The 20,304-nt window shown below is 44.4% G+C and overlaps 1 protein-coding gene across 1 annotated transcript in view; it reads right to left on the bottom strand.

Moving 5' to 3' along the window:
- Nucleotides 1-243: 243 nt before the first annotated feature.
- The window catches only part of RPN2 (ribophorin II), a 62,584-nt gene continuing 42,523 nt past the window's right edge, over nt 244-20,304 (bottom strand). Inside the window, exons 10-17 of the mRNA XM_023228002.1 lie at nt 18,005-18,096; nt 16,194-16,308; nt 13,279-13,473; nt 11,816-11,902; nt 9,487-9,582; nt 7,786-7,861; nt 5,139-5,268; nt 244-565 (exon numbers count right to left, since the gene is read on the bottom strand). Of these exons, the coding sequence (XP_023083770.1) occupies nt 553-565; nt 5,139-5,268; nt 7,786-7,861; nt 9,487-9,582; nt 11,816-11,902; nt 13,279-13,473; nt 16,194-16,308; nt 18,005-18,096 (804 nt within the window). The 3' untranslated portion in view covers nt 244-552. The remainder of the gene's footprint in view (nt 566-5,138; nt 5,269-7,785; nt 7,862-9,486; nt 9,583-11,815; nt 11,903-13,278; nt 13,474-16,193; nt 16,309-18,004; nt 18,097-20,304) is intronic.

Genomic DNA, 20,304 nt, shown 5'->3' with positions numbered 1-20,304 from the left:
CGTTCGGATACCAACAGGACTCCTATGCAGACAGCTGGTGCTCACTGCTGGAGAAGAAGAAAGAAAGCTGGCCTTTCCAGGCAGTTCTCAGTTCTGTTAGGAGCAAGGGGCAAGAAGAACCAATGTATAAAGGCCTAGAGAAATATGCTAGCATCAACAGCATTTCCAACTAAGTCCTCATGTCATATACCCAAGGACCCCACCACCCAAAAGTACGAGAATAAGCTCTCAATCAGGCCTTTGTTCCTATTATTATCCTCTTTATTCCAAAACAATTACACATTTCAACTTTTCAAATGCAACATATGGGTAACTTAGGAATATTCACAGCATCTTGCACAGTGCCAGAGAAAGAGACTATCTGAGCTCACCAGGTATCTGCTCTGTGTTCGGGAAACTGAAACACAACAAGCAAAAGTATAACTACAATCTGGACTTTTTCTTTTTTAAATAAAGTTGTGTTTTTTTTGCATTTTTCTTTTCATACTGTGAATTGTTCTTGACTCCTTTTCTTGACATTCAGTTTTCAGAATTTCCATCCTTCTTCTGGAACTAATGTGCTGTTCTGAAAGAAAATGGAGACAAACACAGAATTACTGAGGGTTTCAGTTCACAGTTACAGTTCCTAACTGGTGACAACAGAGACACCAAGGCACTCTCCTGCTCTAAGATCCCATTTATAAGGGAATCATCATTTATCTACCAAGTCTACTTATGTATGCCCCATCTCATTTTACAAAAGAACATGAGACAGCTAGTTCATAATTAAGCTGATGACAACTTAAATACAAACAACAAAACAAACTCAATAATAACTAAGAAAGTGGTATGTGACAACATAAGGAGATGAGGTAATTCCAGGCACACCTCTCACAGTGCAACGCCAAAAACATAGTGTAAATTTCAATTAGATGAACAGAGAGGAAAGTTTAAAGAATGCTCATCAATCTCCCAGACTCCAGCTCTGGCAACCAACACGTGGCCCTTCTGTAGCTTAGATGACATCCCGACCATTCATTACAGAAACCTGCACATTCCTGCCGTGTGGCCGTGTTCTTGCCAAGTCACACTCAGCATCTAACCTAACACAGAAAGATTCTCAAAAACGGGACTCAGCTCACAGAAAGTGTTAAAGGCGATAAAACCCTATCTCCTGTATTCTCTTTTTCCCTTCTGCTGCCTTTCCCTAGACTCTAAGGAGGGATGGGGAAACACAATGAATGAAAATGACAATCTAGACAGACTGTGCAGCTGAGGAGATGGTTGCAGTGAGTAACTGATCCTGGCAGGCTCCAGCAAGCAGAGGCACGGTTGCCGACACACACAGCATCCATCCTTCAGTGGCAGCTCTTCCCAGGGGTGAGGACTAAGGTGATAATGACCCAGTCTTGCAGAATGGCAGGCTCCAAACCCATTAATAAAGCAGTTCCAAAAGACATGCACGGGCATGGAATTAATCTTGAGGGCTGGGGTGTGCACCCCTAATTCCTTGCCAACATTCAGAGGTTCCTAGGTACACTAAAATATGTGCATGCAGAAACGTTCATGCAGAAAGGATAGCCCGAGTATGAAGTAAGAACAGCTGCAGGGTCGTGGCCCACAACCACCGACTGTGGCTAGAACTTATGTCCCACATTATGCCTGCTCAAATCAATGTCTGCCCTCAGATCGAGAACACTTTGCTACCGGGGGCTTCCTTTCAAATACTAGGAAGTACCAAATGTCCAAATGATCGAGTGACTTGCCTCTTCCTCAAGCAATGATTTGGGGATAGCAGGGTAGGAACTGACTTTAAAAATCAAGAGGCCGAGTAAGGTGGCTCACGCCTATAATCCCAGCACTTTTAAGGGCCAAAGCAGGAGGACTGCTTGAGCCCAGGAGCTTGAGACCAGCTTGGGCAACACAATGAGACACCATCTCTATAAAAAAAGTTCTTTTTAATCAAGAAAAGAAAATTGAGTTAAAGAATTAAATAACTCAACATTTAGCAGAAAGGACAATTTCTGAAAGCAAATCTCAGACAGAGTGACCGTAATTTAGGATAAAATCAAATGGGCATAGCCACAGAATGGGGGTAGGAGAAGGTTGTGAATCTAAAAGGGGCACTGGGCAACTCTTTGGAGTGTGGCTATATCTATATCTTGATTGAGGTGGTGGTTACATGACTACATAGGTTTTTCAGGATTCACAGAATTGTACACTAAAAAGGGTACATTTTTCTGCAGATAAATTATAACTCCATTAAAACCTGGAAAAAACAAACAAAAACAAACAAAACAAATGCAGTTCCCTTCTGTGTTGAGGATAGGTGACCCAGCTTATGCTCACACATCCGTGGAAAGGCTCCAAATCCTATGCTTTTGTTGATCTCTCCTATTTTCAGAGGATTAGAAATTAGATGGTTTTGTGACTTTGGCAGAGAAAGCCATTTCCAAGGCAAAGGATAAAAGAGAACATGACTTGAAAATTCAAATACCTCCCTCCCTTTGTTGGTCTAGGGCAGGGGTCAGCAAACTGTGCCACTCAGGCCAAATCCAGCCCACCACCTGTTTTGATGAATAAAGTTTTGTTGGAACACAGCCACGCCCATTTGTTTATACAGTCTATGGCTGCTTTCACATGACAGTGACAGAGCTGAGTAGTTGGTGCCAAGAGACCATATGGCCAGTTAAGCCTAAAATACTATCTGGCTCTTTACAGAAAACTTTTGCCAGTCCCTGGTCTAGAGGAGCAGATCAATGAAGCATCAGACACTCGCTTTCCTTCCCTCCACTTCCCTCCCATCCTCGGACTGAGATGCAGAAGGAGAATGAGTGGGATTTCACTTCACATTTTAGTCACATGGGGAGCAGCCCTTTTAACATACCCTGAGTGCTAGGAACCTGGATTCTGATGCTAGCTTTGATCTGTGGCCAGCAGTCCTTCATAATTTACAGTCTCCCCAAACCACACTCTTTAGCCCAACTAGACATTGGTGTTATAGAAAAGTCTAGAAACAGTGACAAGGTGTGCCAGGATTTGCCACGGGACCATCATTTAATGAATTTTGGATTTGTCTTATCCTCATCTCAGCTGTCCTGGAAACAGAGAGAGAGGCTTGTCTATAAATAAATAAGTACCCCATGGGATATGAGGGAGAACGAAGTCTTATATAGTCAAAGCCAGATCAAAGCTGCTCACTGCAGAGTTATCCCATCAGCTGGGCTAATTCAGGAAGCTTTTGCCCTGGTCCAGTCACAACCTCATCTAGCAACTTGAAAAGCAGCCTCAGAGTTCAGCTGTGGCATAGGGAGGGGTGGGAGGAGCAAGTGGGCTGAAAACTAGAGAGAGAACTGACATGCATGAGGCGGGCAAGACGGGGAAGGGACCCTGCTTCTGGGATGAGTCCACCCTTCATCTTTACCGTAGTGTCCTATATTTTGCCAATCTACTGCTCTGCTCTGCAGCGATCCTGCCAAAGGAAAGAGGGTTTGAGAATCAAGAAAGGACAGCGAGGGGAGAAATCAGCTGAGGAAAGAAATGACAAACACCCAACCAGAGCTTCCATTAAGGTCACCGATCTTTCCAGGGTAGAGTTCATTCTAGGACTCACAAGGAAAGGTGGGCTTTAAGCTTCTGAATGGAATACATGAGTAGGGGAGAGGGAGGAGTTACTGATCCTTCTGGGATTCTGATAAAAACCATAGTCTCTCTCCCCAGAAAATGCATACAACTTTAGGATTCCAGATTAGGAACTCCTGCTAAGCAGGATGTAAACCAAATGGTTTCTACTCAATTCTCACCTTGATTTTGTTCTTATTTTTTATTTTCATAATTTTTTTTAGAGACGAGGTCTCACTATGTTGCCCAGGCTGGTCTCAAACTCCTGAGGTCAAGCGATCCTCTGGCCTTAGCCTCCCAAAGTGCTGGGATTGCAGGCATAAGCCACCATGCCGGGCAGATTTCATTCTTCTTGAGTGGGCGACTTCCAGAAAAGAAAGAACTTAGCAGAGCACAGTCTTTTGGCTCTCTGGGGGCCCAGGCAGGTGCTACAAGGGAACAGCGTTCTCCTTTGCAAAAACAACTGAGTCCTGGCTCTTTCTCAGGTACAATGCAGAGCCACCAGGAAAAGGCTACTGGAAGGTGGAAAAAATGAACCAGCTGCCACTGCTGGTGCTAAGGGAAGCTCTGGTGGGCCCTGGATTCCTACAGGAAAGCCAAGGAACACGTCTGTGCCGAGTCTCCATGGTGAAATGCTCAGAAAGTTCACAATGGAGACTCGGGTGGAGATGAGACATCTTCTCCCACCCACTGATGGGCTCCCTGAAAAAGCCTCTGATCCCAGCACCCTAACTGGCAGCCACGTTGAGGGTACACTATTGAGTTACATTCTTCCAACAAACGTCCTGGATACAAGAAAGTGGCACATCTGAAAACGATTTCCAGAGGTGAAAGCAATTCTGTTCTTTTCTTATTGGCCTTTGCCTGGCTGAAATCACTCAGGTTCTAATAAAGTCAAATCAATGAGAAACACCTTTGTGACATTTAAATTTGCCTCCAATTCTGTGTAGCAAGTCAAGCTGCCAACAAGCTGCCCATGTCAAGGTCTGTCTGACCACCCGTGTGACTCTAAGGTTGTCTGGGTCCTGGGGAGGCGTAGGCTACTGAGGAGATACTCCTTGCTGGGAGCCTCTGCAAAACCTGCCTCAGCTTCTGTGGGAAATAACACAGACCTCATGCTTCCGGGACAAGCTCCTGGAGCTGTGAGGGCTACAGAGGAGCAACTCTCTGGGACATGTTGAGGGTGGGAAGAGCAAGGCAGGATTCTCTGTGGCAGCAGAGAATTTTTACACAGCTAACAAATTAATCTTCTGCCACATCTATGAATGCACTTTCATCTTCATAAAGCAATAATTTTCCTCCCTCATTCTATTGTATTGGGGCATAAATTACTATGGTTGTAATATATTCAAAGCTGACCACTAAGGCCCCTATTTTGACTTCAAAGTGCTTATGGCTTCTGTATTGGGCTAGGCTAAGGTGCCAGACTTGCCCCTAAGAACACAAATCATTTTGCTACCTACCCTTCAAAGAGCTAGGCTGGCAGAGCTGAGTATTTCTAACCCCACTCTAGATCCCTGGCCCATGTCCAGCCTTACCTCTTGACTGCCTGCTGGGCCAGCATCCGATTGCCAGCCAGAAACGTCACACTGCCCAAGATGGCCAGGTACTTCAAGGTCTGGAACATGTTGAGCTGAGTCCAGTACACATACATGAGCCCCAGCATAGCTGCAAGAAGAGGTGTCATGACATCCAATTAAATGAAACATAATGCTGCCCCGGGGTTGAGGAAAGTTAGGGGCAGCAACTGCTGGATCATGAAAAGGTCTCTAGTCCTACACCTTTTTCATTCCTTTGATGCCAAAAAGTAGCTAACTCAATATACTAGTCTCTCAGCTGTGGCCACCAAGAAATCCAGGGTGGCAGGCACAGTGGCTCACACCTGTAATCCCAACATTTTGGCAGGCTGAGGCAGGAGGACTGCTTGAGCTCAGGAGTTCAAGACCATCCTGGGCAAACAGTGAGACCTCATGTCTACTAAAATTCAAAAAATTAGTCAGGCATAATGGCCCATGTCTATAGTCCCAGCTACTTAGGAGGCTGAGGTAGGAAGATTGCTTGAGCCTGGGAAGTGGAGGATGCAGTGAGCTTGATCACACCACTGTACTTCAGCCTGGGTGACAGAGTGATACCTCATCTCAAACAAACAAACAAACAAACAAAAAAACAAAAAACAAAAAAACAGGGTTAACAACTGGACTTCAGTGACCTGTGTCATCTTCCTGCTTACACCTATTTCTCTGCTTTTGTTTAAAACTCCTCTGTCATGTTACATTTAGGATTCATTTCATTTTTCAAATTCTTAACAAAAATACACAGGATATAAAAAGGCCGGGCATGGGAGTCACACCTGTAATCCTAGAACTTTGGGAGGCCAAGGCAGGAGGATCACCTGAGGTCAGGCATTCGAGACCAGCCTGACCAACATGGTGAAACCCCGTCTCTACTAAAAATACAAAATTAGCCAGGTGTGGTGGTGCATGCCTATGATCCCAGATACTTGGGAGGCTGAGGTGGGAGAATTGCCTGAACCCGGGAGGCGGAGGTAGAGGCTGCAGTAAGCCAAGATCGCACCATTGCACTACAGCCTGGGAGAGACAGAGCAAGACTCCATTTCAAAAACAAAAAATAAAAAATAAATTTAAAAAAACAGGATATAAATAACTGAGTAATTTCCTTTTTTATGGGGGAAAAAAAAACCCCAAAAAACCTGTAAGTATAATTTGCCACTGTGACCAGGAAGGAAGCAAGGAGGTCTCAGGAAGAAGGCTGAGTGAAAAGCGCTCAGAGCTGGGAACAGAGAGCCCTGGGGTCTGGTCCAGGCCCTGCCCTTACCAGTTGCTTAACTTCTCTGAGCCCAAATTCTCCCAACTTGTCAAAAGGGATCGTAATTCCTGCCCCAGTCACCCTCATCAGGGCTATGATGAGAATCAAATGAGAAAACGTGCACAAAAAGCACACCGGCAGGAAAAGCCACGGCTCTCAACAAATTTATATTCAGGTTTTCTTCTCGGTCTGACCCCAGAGGGCTATCATTCATATCCAGGAACTGAGCCAGAGAGAAAGGTCATCCTGTCAGTTTTGCCCAGACAGATGACGGATGAACTACAGCGGGGTTCCCAACCACTTCTGAGGTCACGGACCACTGCACCATAGTAATCTGATCAAAGTCACAACTCTCTCTTTCCCCAGAAAAATACAAACATTTGCCTACAATTTCAAGGGACTTATCTATACACCCCTACGGAATCTGTTTACTATGAGCATACAGATAGTGACTCCTGAAAGAGGCAAATAATTTTAAAAATATTAAGGTCAGGCCAGGCGTGGTGGCTCACACGCGTAATCCTAGCACTCTGGGAGGCCAAAGGCAGGAAGACTGCTTGAGCCTAGGAGTTCATGACAAGCTCTGAACACAGCAAGACCCCATCTCTACAAAAAATACAAATATTAGCCAAATGTGGTGGCACATGCCTGGAGTCCCAGCTACTCTGGAGGCTGAGGTGGGAGGATGACCTGAGTCTGGGAGTTCGAGGCTGCAGTGAGTGGTGAGTGCACCACTGCACTCCAGCCTGGGTGACAGAGTAAGACCCTGTCTCAAAAAAAAAAAAAAAAAATTAAAGTCACAGTGAAATGCAAGGCACCCCTGATCCAATAGCGTCAAAAGCCTCTTAAGTGATTTGTGAATTTACTATCTTGTTATGTTTAGGCTGTTGAAGTCCTCAGGTCTCCAGAGAACGATGCAGGACAGCATGTCTGACTGTGGAAAGGACTGTTTTCTATTACTGCACAGACAGAGCCGCCAGCAAATGTGAAGATCGATAGGGTGGGGAAAGATAACCTTTGGAAACTGCATTAATGCTCTTCATCCAGGAAGATTGCTCAATGTAAAGATACAATAAGTGAGTAATCTCTGGAAATAAACAGGGTTATTAACTGAGGGCAAATGGTCTTCCAACAGTGGCGCAGTACAATGAAGCCCAATATAATGACAGCTGTTCTAAGTGATGGACCAAACAGGTTTATCATCATATTAACTGTCCTAAAAGGCCAGGAGGAAAAGGGAAATGTTATGCTATTAAGTCATTATAGTTAATAGGTTGTGGGTCTACTTAACAGGTCTTTTGTGTGGGCAGGCTAAATGTCAGAGGAGGTTAAATGGAATTAGCAGTCTGGGGCACTTACCAGCATGTCCCAGGTGAAATATAATCGTGCTAGGAGCGAAAGTGAAGTTGGAGACATTGGCACCAATCCGGATCCACTGAATGATGGGGAGAAATAAATTTAAAAGGCATTAGAACTTACAAAGGAGGCAACACAAACCACGCCAATGCTAATCCCATCAACAGCCCCAAGGCTTCAACGTTCATGCATCCTAGAAGGACAGGGAATTCTTCCAAGTGACAACCACCCTATTATAAGCCCTCGGGAAAACTTGTTCCCTTTTTTCTTTAGAAAGGCATTCAGCACCTGCTCTCAAATGGGCTCGTGTAACTCAAACCTGAACATCATTTTTAATGATGGCAAACCCTACTGTTTTAAAACAGGTGAGATCATGAAGCTGAAAGGTCAGAAACTGCATTTATAAGGTAACTGACACCCCCACTAAGTTCTCTAAGAATTGGTAAGATAAACTCGCCGGCAGCTGGTGGCATTCATGCTTTTGCTGTTGGTTCCATGTCTTTTGAAATTCTCACCACTCAAATATAAGAACAGGTGCTCATACCCTAGGTCTGGTTTCTGAAAATCTGTCGCAAGGCTTCTAGATTTATCTAAACAGTAATTCTTTTATTAAAAGCAACAAATTAATTAGGAACGTAGGCAACTTTCCAAAAGTAAGATCTAATGAGTGTTTTCTCAAAAGTCTCTGAGCTTTGAGGATATGCATTTATGTTTGTTTATAATTAGAAAAAAGAAAAAAACACAATTGGCTAAAAAAAAAAAAAAAAAAACAAATGGTACTGAAAAGAAGAAAAGGTAAAAGTTACTTTCTCTACATTCTCCAGAATGTCCTCTCCTCACACATGACCAACACTAACACATATCGCCTTTTAAAACTTATTTATTTTGACAGGGTCTCACTCTGTCACCCAGGTTAGAATGCAGGGCTCACTGCAGCCTCAACTTCCCAGGCTCATGTGATCTTCCCACCTCAGCCCCTCAAGTAGCCGAGACTACAGGCATACGTCACCATTAATTTTTTTTCTTTCTAATTTTCTAATTTTAGTAGAGATAGGGTCTTGCTATGTTGCCCATGCTGAACTCAAACACCTGAGCTCAAGCAATCCTCCCACCTCGGCCTCCCAAAGTGCTGGGATTATAGGCATGAGCCACCACACCTGGCCACCTTTTAAAACTTTACAGAGGATCATACTAAATACACTAACCTACCCGTTGCCTTTTTCACTCAGTAACACATCTTGGCAATCTTGTCCTATTGGCATATAAATCTATCCATTCTTTGAAAAGCTGCATATTATTCCATCATATGGACTTTAGGTTGTTTCTGGTTTTCTGCCCCAAGCAGTGCTGAAATGCACAGCCTTTGTGCTGTTTTTTATAGCTACCAGCATCGGGTCTCACTCTGTTCACACTAGATCTCATTTGAACCCTCCTACGGCATCACAGTCCATCCACTTTTGTCATTCTTAGTGGCTGTTAAGTACTTTCTTATGCCCACTTGTTAATGGGGCAGTTTATTTGGCCACTCCTCCACAGTGGGAACTTTTGGTCACTCTAAAATGTCTTAAGCATTAGTTCAGGTCACAGCTGCTGGACCCCTCTGGAGCTCTGCTGAGGCCAAACAACACAGCCTCCTTTGGAAGGAATGCATCTGCTGGGTCTGGCGCCAGACGCATGCTGCCCACACTAATTACGGCCACTCACCAGAGCGAAGAGCAGAAGCAACGGCGAGAGGATCAGGGCAGTGAATGTATTGGACACCACGGTGGGGGGCCTCTTCTCAGGCTCGCGGAACAGGTGCTGCCAAAAGACACACAGAGATTTAAGAATGTGCCCTTCCCAGCTGGGGCAGCCATGTATACCAGGGACCAAAGCATCAATGTCAGTCATGAAGAGGATATGCCATCCAGAGGCTCTGGCATACTTGGCAACAAGTGGCCGCGTGGCCTTTTGCCTCTTCTCAATGCTGTCTTTTGATCCCAGAGGTCTCTCTTCCACAGAGACTACATCAACCCCAGCTTACTGCTTGGCCAACCCTTTATTCCCCTCAAAGACTCACTGCCATTTAGAGGCCAGAGAATGCAAGCCATCAAGTGGCATTTGGCTAGTGCCAAAGAGGGTGCCCAGGTATACAGATGGCTTAAGTGACACAACTGAGGCAGGACTCTGGACTCGCACCGTTTCTGGGCTCCTAGGGTGGCCCTGGCATATGCTGCTGCCCCACTTAATTGGCTAATGGTGGTAACACCATCTCTTTTTAAAACGTAACAGAGCCTCACTACAAATCTTTCCAACCATAATTCATCCCTCTCTCCCTGAGCCATGGCTCTAAGGAAGCCCTAAACAAATTGCCCGCTCTCATTTCTTTTTCTTTTTTTTTTAAAGAGACAGGACCTCACTCTGTCACCCAGGCTGAAGTGCAGTAGCACCATCATAGCTCACTGTAACCTCAAACTCCTGGGCTCAAAAGATTCTCCCGCCTTAGCCTCCCGAGTAGTTGGGACTACAGGTATGTACCACCACACCCAGCTTAATTTTTAAATTCTTTGTAGAGACAGTCTCACTAGGTCTCGAACTCCTGACCTCAAGTGATCCTCCCTCCTTGGCCCTGCAAAGTGGGATTACAGGTGTGAGCCACCATGCCTGGCCCAACTCTGATTTCCAGAGTTAAACCAGAAGGCTGGACAAGCATTCTGATGATATTTCTTGGTTTTATTTTTTTTTTCCCTGAGCAATTCCACATGAATTCTTTACAAAGCTCACCTAGATAGTGTGACCTAGCAGAAGCAGCAATGGTGTGGGAGTCTGGAGACCTCTGTTTAGGCCCAAACTGATATGTATGGCTGTGTGACCGGGAGGGAAGTCGCTGTCCCACGCTTCACCTCAGTTTCCAGCTGGAAAACTGGGGGTGGGGAGGGTCATGACCACCCTGCTAGGCTTGTAAAGATACTCTAAAGACCAAATGAAATAGTGCATTTGATTATGCTTTGTAAGCTGTAATTCATTACGCAAATAGAACTTTTTAAAAAAGATTTTTCCTCCAATGTGTCAACTTGTGCCTGCCTTTTCTGCTTGCCAATGCCCAGCCACTCCAACTCCATGATGAGACAGCCCCACTTGAGCCTCCTGTTCCTAAATTTTCACCTCTGCTCTTCTTTGCTGCTGCTATTAAAGGATTTCTAACATTATAGCAGCTGTTGCCACCTACTTCCCGGCACCCTTCATCATCATCACAATTACGCCTATCAGTTAGCTGCATTTTACATTCTTAAATAATGCTGTACCAATATGAAGAGGAGTTTTAAAAACAATTCTACTACTCTACCCTTTGGGCACTTGTTTTTTTTTTTAAAGTGGAATGACAACAGGTAGTCTGTTTTTGACACTTCAACATTAATTTGTATGTAGGTTTCGAAGTACAATCAGTTCTCAAGACTGCAAAACAGTCCACTGAGTGGATCCACCTCAGTTTCCTTAACCAGTACCCAAAGGGTTTAACAATTATTGTGTTTATTTTGTAAAGGGGCTTTAGAAACATGTGAAAGCCTTTCTTTACTCATCTGTTACCAACTTTGATTCTCACAACAGTCCTGTGTGCAGGGCAGGACCAGGCTTGCTTATCCAAGGACTTGGCTAAGAAAGCAGAGCCCTACTCTCCCAGGTGAGTTTTCCCACCTGTCGCCCCATCAGCCCTGATCTACGCAGGAGCAGCGAGGATAAATGCTAAAACCATCTGCGCTCATAGCTAACAAGCTGTGGTCTGAGGGTTGAACCTGCTGGACGTCAGGAAAACCAGACTCAGGTTCTGATTTCATCTTCCACTCTCTGCTTTCTGGGGGTTAGTCACTGGACTCTTTAAACCTGTTTGCTCAGTTCAAAGACGGGGCTGCCATGTACCCTGCCTAATCCACAGGGTGTGAGGCTCAAACTATCAAATATCATAAAACAAGTTAAAGGGAGCAGAGACACAGTCCAGGGCTTTGCTGCCCTCTCTTCTCCCCCGTGTTTAGCGGATAAGCCCTTTGGGATATACCTGAATTTCCTGTTTTGGAGTGAAAAGGTTCTGGGACAAGATAGTCGAGGGAGCTTCTTCCTCAGGGAACTTGATGACCACATCAGCCTAGAAAAATAAGGACAGTCTTTAAAAGCACAGGGGCAGAGAAGTGAGTGAAACTCAATAGATAATATTCTCTGACTCCCATCTAAGACCATAACTGAAAAAAGCTCCAGGCAGTCCCAATCACTTCTGATCCATTAGCTGACAAATTGAGGCAGTAAAAACTTCAAGAACAAAACAAGTATTTGTTGAAAATGCTTTTTAGAGCAAGACTTCTAATTTTCTGCTGGTATAGTAGCCCCATAGAGCTGCTTAATACGAAAATCCCAGCTGGTACACAGGCTGTTACAGTTGCAATCAGAAACTGCTTGGTGTCCCTGGGAAGTGTGATTTAGTCACATTTGAAAAAGAGAGAAAGAAATGAGTATGTGCTCTTGCGCAAAAACAGCCTGAAGTCCAGGAGAAGAAAAGAAGTCTTGAATACCAGACGAGAAAACGCAGCTGCCCCTTTGTCTTGCAAAGTGAGTCAACCACCACTCAAAGCCTGCAATTTGGCCTCTGCTACCTTTCCAAGCTCATCACCTCCCGCTTTTCACAGGAGTCAGGTGCTCTGGCAAAACACAACCGCTCCCATCGCACTGAAAGCACCTTGAGCTTTCTGCAGGCTCTTCCCCAATGATCAGCCCACAGCCCCAGATCTGATAAACCCTTGCCATTCTTCAACCCCTTGCTCAAATGCCCTGTCTTGCACATTTACTCTCATCACACCAATCCAAAGTGAGGCATGAAGGGAGGCACTACGTAAATGACAACATGCTACACGTGGTTATTAGTTAATTAGTTAGTTGGTTATTAGTTAAAATTGTTATCAGAATTCAGATCTCATCTCTCTATGTGCTATGCCATATCTCAATGGTTTTTTTTTTTTTTTTTTTTTTTTTTTTCCTTTTTTTGGAGAACGGGGTCTCGCTGTATTACCCAGGCAGGTCTCGAACTCCTGGGCTCAAGCTATCCTCCCGCCTCTGCCTCCCTGAGAGCTGGGATTACAGGCATGAGCCACCGCGCCCGGCCTCCATATCTCAAAGGTCTTAACTTTCACATCTATGTAACCCCCATAGTGCCTTGCTATAATATGAAAATGGCCTTCCTGTATAATGTTTATAGAAATTCACAGATACTAGCACTCACAACAGTAAGTTTATACTTCCTTCACTCACTTAATATTTATTAAGCACGTCCCATGTTGCCAAGCCACGTGCATGACCCCAGGACTATTTATGGAGCCCGCACACAGTGCCTCACCTCCCAAGCTTCTTTATCACACTATAGGAGGCACAGGCAAGGCGAAGGTGAAGAGCCCCATGACCCTGAAAAGGAGCCACCAGTGCCTGGGGCACAGCCACTGTCACTTGAGTCGGGGTACACATTCAGGCGCATACCACATTCCAGAGGATTGGGTTCTTCAAAGTAGCATCTCCAATGATTAAGTAGAGAGTGTAGGTGCCAGAGGCAGAGTCAAATTCGATCTTTCTTTCAGAGGTATCCAGTTCGAACTTGTACACGTTCTTGTTGTCCGGCTCGGCAACAAACACCACTTCCTGGCCGGTCTTCTGGTTATGGAGTCGGACGAATGTCTAGATGGAAAAATAATCCAACCTTTCATCTGAAAATTTCAAAATTCTCCCTGGGCCTAACATTGAATCCACCGGGCAGCAGACAGTTAGCTCGTTGTCACAGTGAGAGCTCTCAGATCTGCCAGACCTGCCCCAGAGAGTAGAAGGAGTGGCCATGCCGTCCTAGTTCCTAGCTCAGAGATAACTTTTTGCTGGTACAAGGAAGTAAATTTAACTTACGGGTCCAGCCAATTCTCAACTAGTCGGAGGCTGAATGCCCAGTTTGCGGATGATTTAAGCCCTTTGCTATCGCTGCAATTTCTTTTTCCCGCCAGCCTTTTGGTCACTTTGCTGCCCAATTAACTGCTTCACCAGAGGGTGAAAAGAAGGGAAATGAGGTGGAACTGTAAGAGGTCCATTTTCAATTTCCTAGTGCCTCCAGCTAAAGATTTAGTAGAGGAGGCTTGGGTATTGATAGTAAGGCAGAGTCCTAATCAAGCAGGGCAACGCAGTTTCACGGAGAGAGCCTCAGCTTGGAAGACAGACAGATTTGCTTCCACTACTTACTAGCTGAGCAAGTTACTTAACCTCCTTGTGCCTTGAATTCTTCAACTTTACGGCAGAAAAATTAACTTCCAGATGTAGCATATCTGTGTGAAGATTTGCAATACTGTATGCTGAGCATTAGTGCGGGGAATGCTTTATGCTAGTCAACAAATAGTGGTTAATAGCAATACGATGGTAATGAGTCTCATCATTTTATCCCCCCTAATGGCACAAGAAAAAGAGGTATCTGCACATTAGAAATAGATCAAAACTTGATAACCACCCAGAGCTTTTCTTTCAGGTGTTTCAAAATAAAGAATTCAACAAGGCAGGTAGGTTTACAGATCCAATTTACAGATCATAAGGCACAAGCATTAAATGAGTTGGCATGGTGACAGAGCCAGCACTGCATCTACAGAAAATACACATCTCATTTGTTAATCTATACCTGAACAACAAAGAAACACCACCAAAGCATTTAGGGAAAGGGGCCCAGAGACATGAAGCATCCCAACTACAGCAATTAGTCTTGGCCAGGAATGGAATGGGGAGTCCAGATGCCAGATCTCCTTCCTATCACAGTCAACTGCAGGCGGCTGCCAGGTTCATCCCCAAAATGCCACCTCCACCTGGAAGGTCTCTAAGCCATGATTCTACAACAGAATTTTGGATGAGACAAGTATTCAGTGAAAGTTACACTTCCTCACTAACTCTCCCTGCTCTAATCTGATCCTACCATTTAGTCTTCTAATTTCTTCTCTTTGTACTCTTCCTTCCCTTGTGCTATTTGGCTGGCAAATGTCATTCTGATAAGAAGCTGGGAAATGGTAAGGGGCCAAAGTACTCAAAGGTCAGTTAGGTTTGGCTAAGGGCCCTAACCAAGCTGTCTGGAGTTTGGGAGTAGGGAGGAGAGAGGAGCAGAGGACTCCCGGGACTGTGGCCATAGAGGAACGTGCTCCTGGGGCACAAGTGCAACAGCTGCAGCTGCAAGAAACAGAAAGCAAGAAGGTTCCCAAGTAAATCCAGTTGCCTCTGAGGTCTGCCCTGAAGCTGCCTCAAGGCAACAAGTCTGCTGGTCCTTGCTAAAGCATCGGTACAGGGTACCCCATACCAAACTAGGTACCGCATTCTTGTCTTTAAGCATTCAAAGCATTTATCTGAACCTTCCTTTACGTAACACTAAAGGCAGATTACTCTCCATCAAGGGGGATGATAGGCAGTGTGGGACTGGGGATGTCTGATTGGACATGGGGCCATATTAGGTTCTCGGGGGAAAGAGTGTATGGTTTGAAAATCTTTTAAATAATTTTCATTACTCTATGAAAAAAATAAAGCCTATTGCTTTCATAACACAAAGTAGGCACAAGTTAAAAGAGCTATTCTTCAGAGTCCCACAAATACAAAATCTGCTTTGGCCAGAATAAAAAAAATGCTCTGGGTCTTCTTTCGAAATTATTTCAGTATATTCCCTTATTTATTTATACATACATATATACATACATACATACGAGGTCTCACCATATTGCCCAAGCTGATCTCCAACTCCTGGACTCAAGTGATCCTCTCACCTCAGCCTCCAAAGTGTTGGGATTACAGGCGTGAGCCACCATGCCTGGCCAGTATATTCCCTTTTTTAAATCAGAAAGAAAAAGCCTCAGGACGGATGCTGTAGCTCATGCTTATAATCCCACCACTTTGGGAGGCTGAGGCAGGCGGATCACCTGAGGTCAGGAGATGGAGAACAGCCTGGCCAACATGGTGAAACCCTGTCTCTGCTAAAAATACAAAAATTAGCTGGGCATGGTAATGCATGCCTGTAGTCCCAGCTACTCGGGAGGCTGAGGTTGCAGTGAGCTGAGATCACACCACTGCACTCCATCCTGGGTGACAGAGCGAGACTCTGTCCGAGGGAGGGAGGGAGGGAGGAAGGAAGGACCTTAATTAAGTGCAAATCTGCCTTAAGTACCTCTCCTCAATACCAGCTAATTTTTTAGAAAGTGTATCCCAGGTGAAGGATTACAACCAGTAAAAGGGTGAGAGTGTCACGTGGGAGAACCTGATGGACTGTCAGGGTTGGGTCAAGATCTGAAAGCAGGAACGTGGAATTCTCTCTAGTCCATGTTACAGACCACATTGTAAACGCTAGTATCCATTCACATTTCAGGTTAAGAGAATTGTCTAGGCGTCTTCCTGACCTGGTGAGGAGTGAGTTCAGCACCAGTGTTCACATCTACCAGCTGGAAGAACAAGGCAAAGTTCTGGTGGCTATCTGCGATGAATGTGCCCTTGGCTTTGGCTGGGTACGTCACCCTGAAAGAGGCATATAGAGTCAGTCTTCAGAGAGGATCAATATATCTCTGAGAACAGGTGGAAAATACATACTTCACTTCATTGCCTAATCCTCCCTCTCCCATAGTAACACTTCTCTCGTGGACAGACAGATGTGGAGAACTGTCTGCAGCCTAGGGGCAAATTGGACTGATAAAGCCTGGACTGAGAAAAGTGCAGAATAAACTTCCAACAGGATCTGGGGAAATGCTGTGTGCAGATGCTTGTACCGCTGAGCTTTCAATTCAAGGACCTAAGGCTCTCAACTCCACCAAAGTCAGGCACCAGCGGAGCTCACGTGTGGCCTCTGCAGGCACACAGGAGAGCCAGGCTGGCAGAACCGCAAGGAGAAATTATCACAGGATTGATGCCAGCAGCACACGTGAGCAAGGTAGAAAGACGAGACGGGTAGGAGACACAAAGGAAAGAAGGGTACTTTTGGCTTTGTCTTTTTTTAATGCTATATTTTTTTTCCTGGACACTGTTTCAATTTACTTTTCTGTCCTGAAATTGGGTTTTAAAAAGGCAGACTTGATGAGGAAAACTTCTTTTCACAGCTATCTCCTGGGATTTTAGGGTAAGATGGCCAGGGGATAAACCTGGCCAAATGGTTATAGAGCTCAGACCTGGCTTTATTTTATACTCATATTTTATATTTACTTGTAAGTAAGACCAACTCTTTATGCAGAGAATTAAACAGCAAAGTGCTCACACAGACATTACTTCAGTGGATTCTCAAACAGTGCTCTTTTATCTCCAATATCACTACAAAAATAGCCAAGCCAGAGACACAAAGGCCAACTCTACGTGATTTAAAAGGAACAGCTGCTTGGCTTCCAGCCTCTGGCTAACATCCCATTTTCAAAGAGCCTTAAGGGTTCACCCTACTGTCTTCTGGCCTCTATAGCTACCCTAGTTGAGTAAAGTTGGGGTCTGGACGATACCCAGAGATCTGGATCCCCCCTACGGCAGTAAGGATCTGGGGGAGGGCTGATGAGCAGGCTTCGTACAGCATTCTGGCCCAACTCTGATCAATTGTTAGTGTCTACTTAGAAGATTATGTTTAAAAAAAAGATTCTGAGGCTGTGTCTGAGTTTGGTAGGAGCAAACGCTCTATGACATCTTAGTACTGCCTCCATGGACTTGGGAGAGGGAAATGGCAGCCCTAGTGCTGGGTATCTGCCATCTCAATTTTAAGTACCTATGAGGCTTCCAGCTAATTTCAGACCCATCATGGGCCAGAGAGACTTGCCATTAGGTCACTAAAAGCAAATTCAGGACTGTGATGATGAGATCGCACCAGAATGTAAATTAATACCTTGCTTCCTTCACTGAGAAGATCTTATTATTTTAAAAATTGTCATCTGAACTAAATAATTTGCTTAGTGACACAGCTGACTCAGACTAACATCCTGAGGTAAGCGCTTTACCTTGTTGCGGACTGGTAATAAACAGTTTGTGCATGGACTAAACACTGGTATATACAATCTCCAAATCCACTTAAATGCCTGGCAGAATCCCTGGTGCAGGACCAGTGGAACTACAGACTCCTTAATTTAGGGTGCAAGCTGGATGGCTGCTGATACAGAAATGATGCCTGGAGGGCTCAGTGCCTAGGCATACTCCTCTTAGCTCTTGAGCCTCAGCTCCCTGAGGGATCAGGTGGCATCCCACCTACCGAGTAGTTTTGGGTGCAATGCTCTGATCCTTATCCACGGTGGAAAGATCAACATTTGTGATGCCAACTTCAGTGGAGATCTTGACTCTGAGCTAGAGGAAAATAGAGAAGACAGTTGCCAGGTCAACTGGTGGGTGTACAGGAATTCACATGCAGATATAAAGTTTTCTATTCTTCAAGGTGAGTAAAGGCATGACCCAGCCCAGTAAAGATTACTGACCCAGCCCAGTAATATTTCCAACCTCTCCCATTCCGAGCCTAAAATGTCTTTTTCTGGCTTTGGATGGACGGTATACACCAAAAAATAAAAATAAAAATAAAAATAAATAAATAAATAAATAAATAAATAAATAAAAGAAAAAGAAAAAAAGAAGAAAAAGGGGGAAAAAATAAATCTTTTCATGTATCCTTTAAAATAAATGAGGGGAAAAATTCCTTAAGCAGTACCTTTCATTCGAATCAGTAAGAATTCGGTTCTAATTATAGCTAGGATTTATTGAGTGCTTACCATGTGAAAGGCACTGGTTTTGTAAAGACTATCTCATTTAATCCTCACAATTCTGTAAGGTACTGCTTTTCAGATAAGGAAATAAAGGATGAGAGAGATGAAGCTGCTCTGCTCAAGATCAGACCGCGAGGAAGTGATCAGGCCAGTGGTGAGCTCAGGCACTCTGACTCAGAATCCACGCACTTCGGCTCCTTGTTAGACAGCCATGGTAGTTATCTGTACTGTTCTCCAAGTACTTCTCATTCTCCTTCTGAGCATGCGGTAGAATTCTACTTCCCTGCCCCCACGGAGTCAAGTGTGGCCAATGAAATGTGGGCAGAAGTGAAAGCTTTAAGAATCAATGCGTGATTCTCTCTTTTCCTCTGACATGGACACAATGTCCAGATGCTTGCTCCTTCAGCCAGGGTCCTGGAGCAAAGATATCATGAAGCAGAGCCTCCAGCTGACCACCTAAAGAATCTAGCATGGGCAAAAAATAAACCTTCGTTGTTTTAAGCCACTGAGATTGGGAGTTTGTTATAAGCACAAACCAATCCGTGTTGACTCTTAGAGTGTTTGAATTCTGTATGTCCCGTATAAACATCTTCACAAAGAGGGGCTAATGTCAATAAATAAGAAATTTTAAAATCAGATTAAAATCAATGTAAATATCCGGAAGAGACAGAAAACATGTTAAATTTCTGAATTAAAACCCAAGTTTGAATGTGCAAATCATGCAACCCCAAGGCACTTTTATGTGCAAACAGATCTGTAAGCCTTCCAAATATTTGATAGGTTTGAATGTAACACTTAAGGAAATCCTTGCCAAATCCACCAGTTTATAGTCTAAGTCAGGATCAAGGAATAGAGATAAAGGGATGGGCAAATAATTGAAGGATAGCTTCGGCGGTTTTCTAAAATACCATATTGAGGTGTGACAACCTCAAATCAAGGGCAAAGAAGAAAAATTAAAAAGAGATAAAGATACCTATCAAGTAATTCCTTCTAATAGCCTTCTTTCCTGCCTCTATAATAACTATTTTATGACAACAGTCTCAATTATCATGTTGAATAGGGGTGTTCTGTTTTGCTTTAAAAAAACTGTAAAGATTTATTACCAGAAGCTGTAAGGATATTACCATCTACATTTGAATTCATAGCCACCTATTAGCAGAATTATATTTAGGATCATTGCCTGTCACTGAGTCTAGGCAACTGGGTGAAATTATGGCAGTGGAGGAGGAGGGAAGATGGCCCATTAGGTTGAATAGACACCCCCAAGAAGGGAGCTTGGAGCCTCTACTTTGGCTGTCTGGGCTCTCTGCTGAGTTAACAGCATTACAACTCACACAAGGATCAGAACCAGAGCAAGCTTTTTTGCATAAAGCACAACCTGACAAGTACTGACATTTCCACTGGAAGACAAATTGGAATGGAAGGCTCAGGCAAAGAAGTAGCCAGAGAGGTCTGATTTGACACCCGCTGAGAACACTTTCCCTGCAGTATGTGGAGCACCTACGTGCAGGGAATACACAGAGATGGCAAGAAATCCTTCCTGTCCCATACACAAACCATAATGACAACAAACCAGGTTGCTGCTTTAATGTATATACAAAGTGTTATGAAATATGAAAGCACAGGAGAAGGAACTGTGACCCAAGTCTGCCCATGGGTGGCCCCGACTGGGGAGTAGGAAACATTCCATAGCAAGAAGACTAAGGAGGAGGCTTGATGGGCTTAGCAGCCCTCCAATATTGGGAGAGAGAGGAGGATTAGCAACACTCTATGCTATAAAAATAATCTGTCTTCATAG

Source organism: Piliocolobus tephrosceles, chromosome 20 (genome assembly GCF_002776525.5).
Source record: "Piliocolobus tephrosceles isolate RC106 chromosome 20, ASM277652v3, whole genome shotgun sequence".
Taxonomy (NCBI): domain Eukaryota; kingdom Metazoa; phylum Chordata; class Mammalia; order Primates; family Cercopithecidae; genus Piliocolobus; species Piliocolobus tephrosceles.
This window is presented reverse-complemented; position numbering and strand designations above follow the sequence as displayed.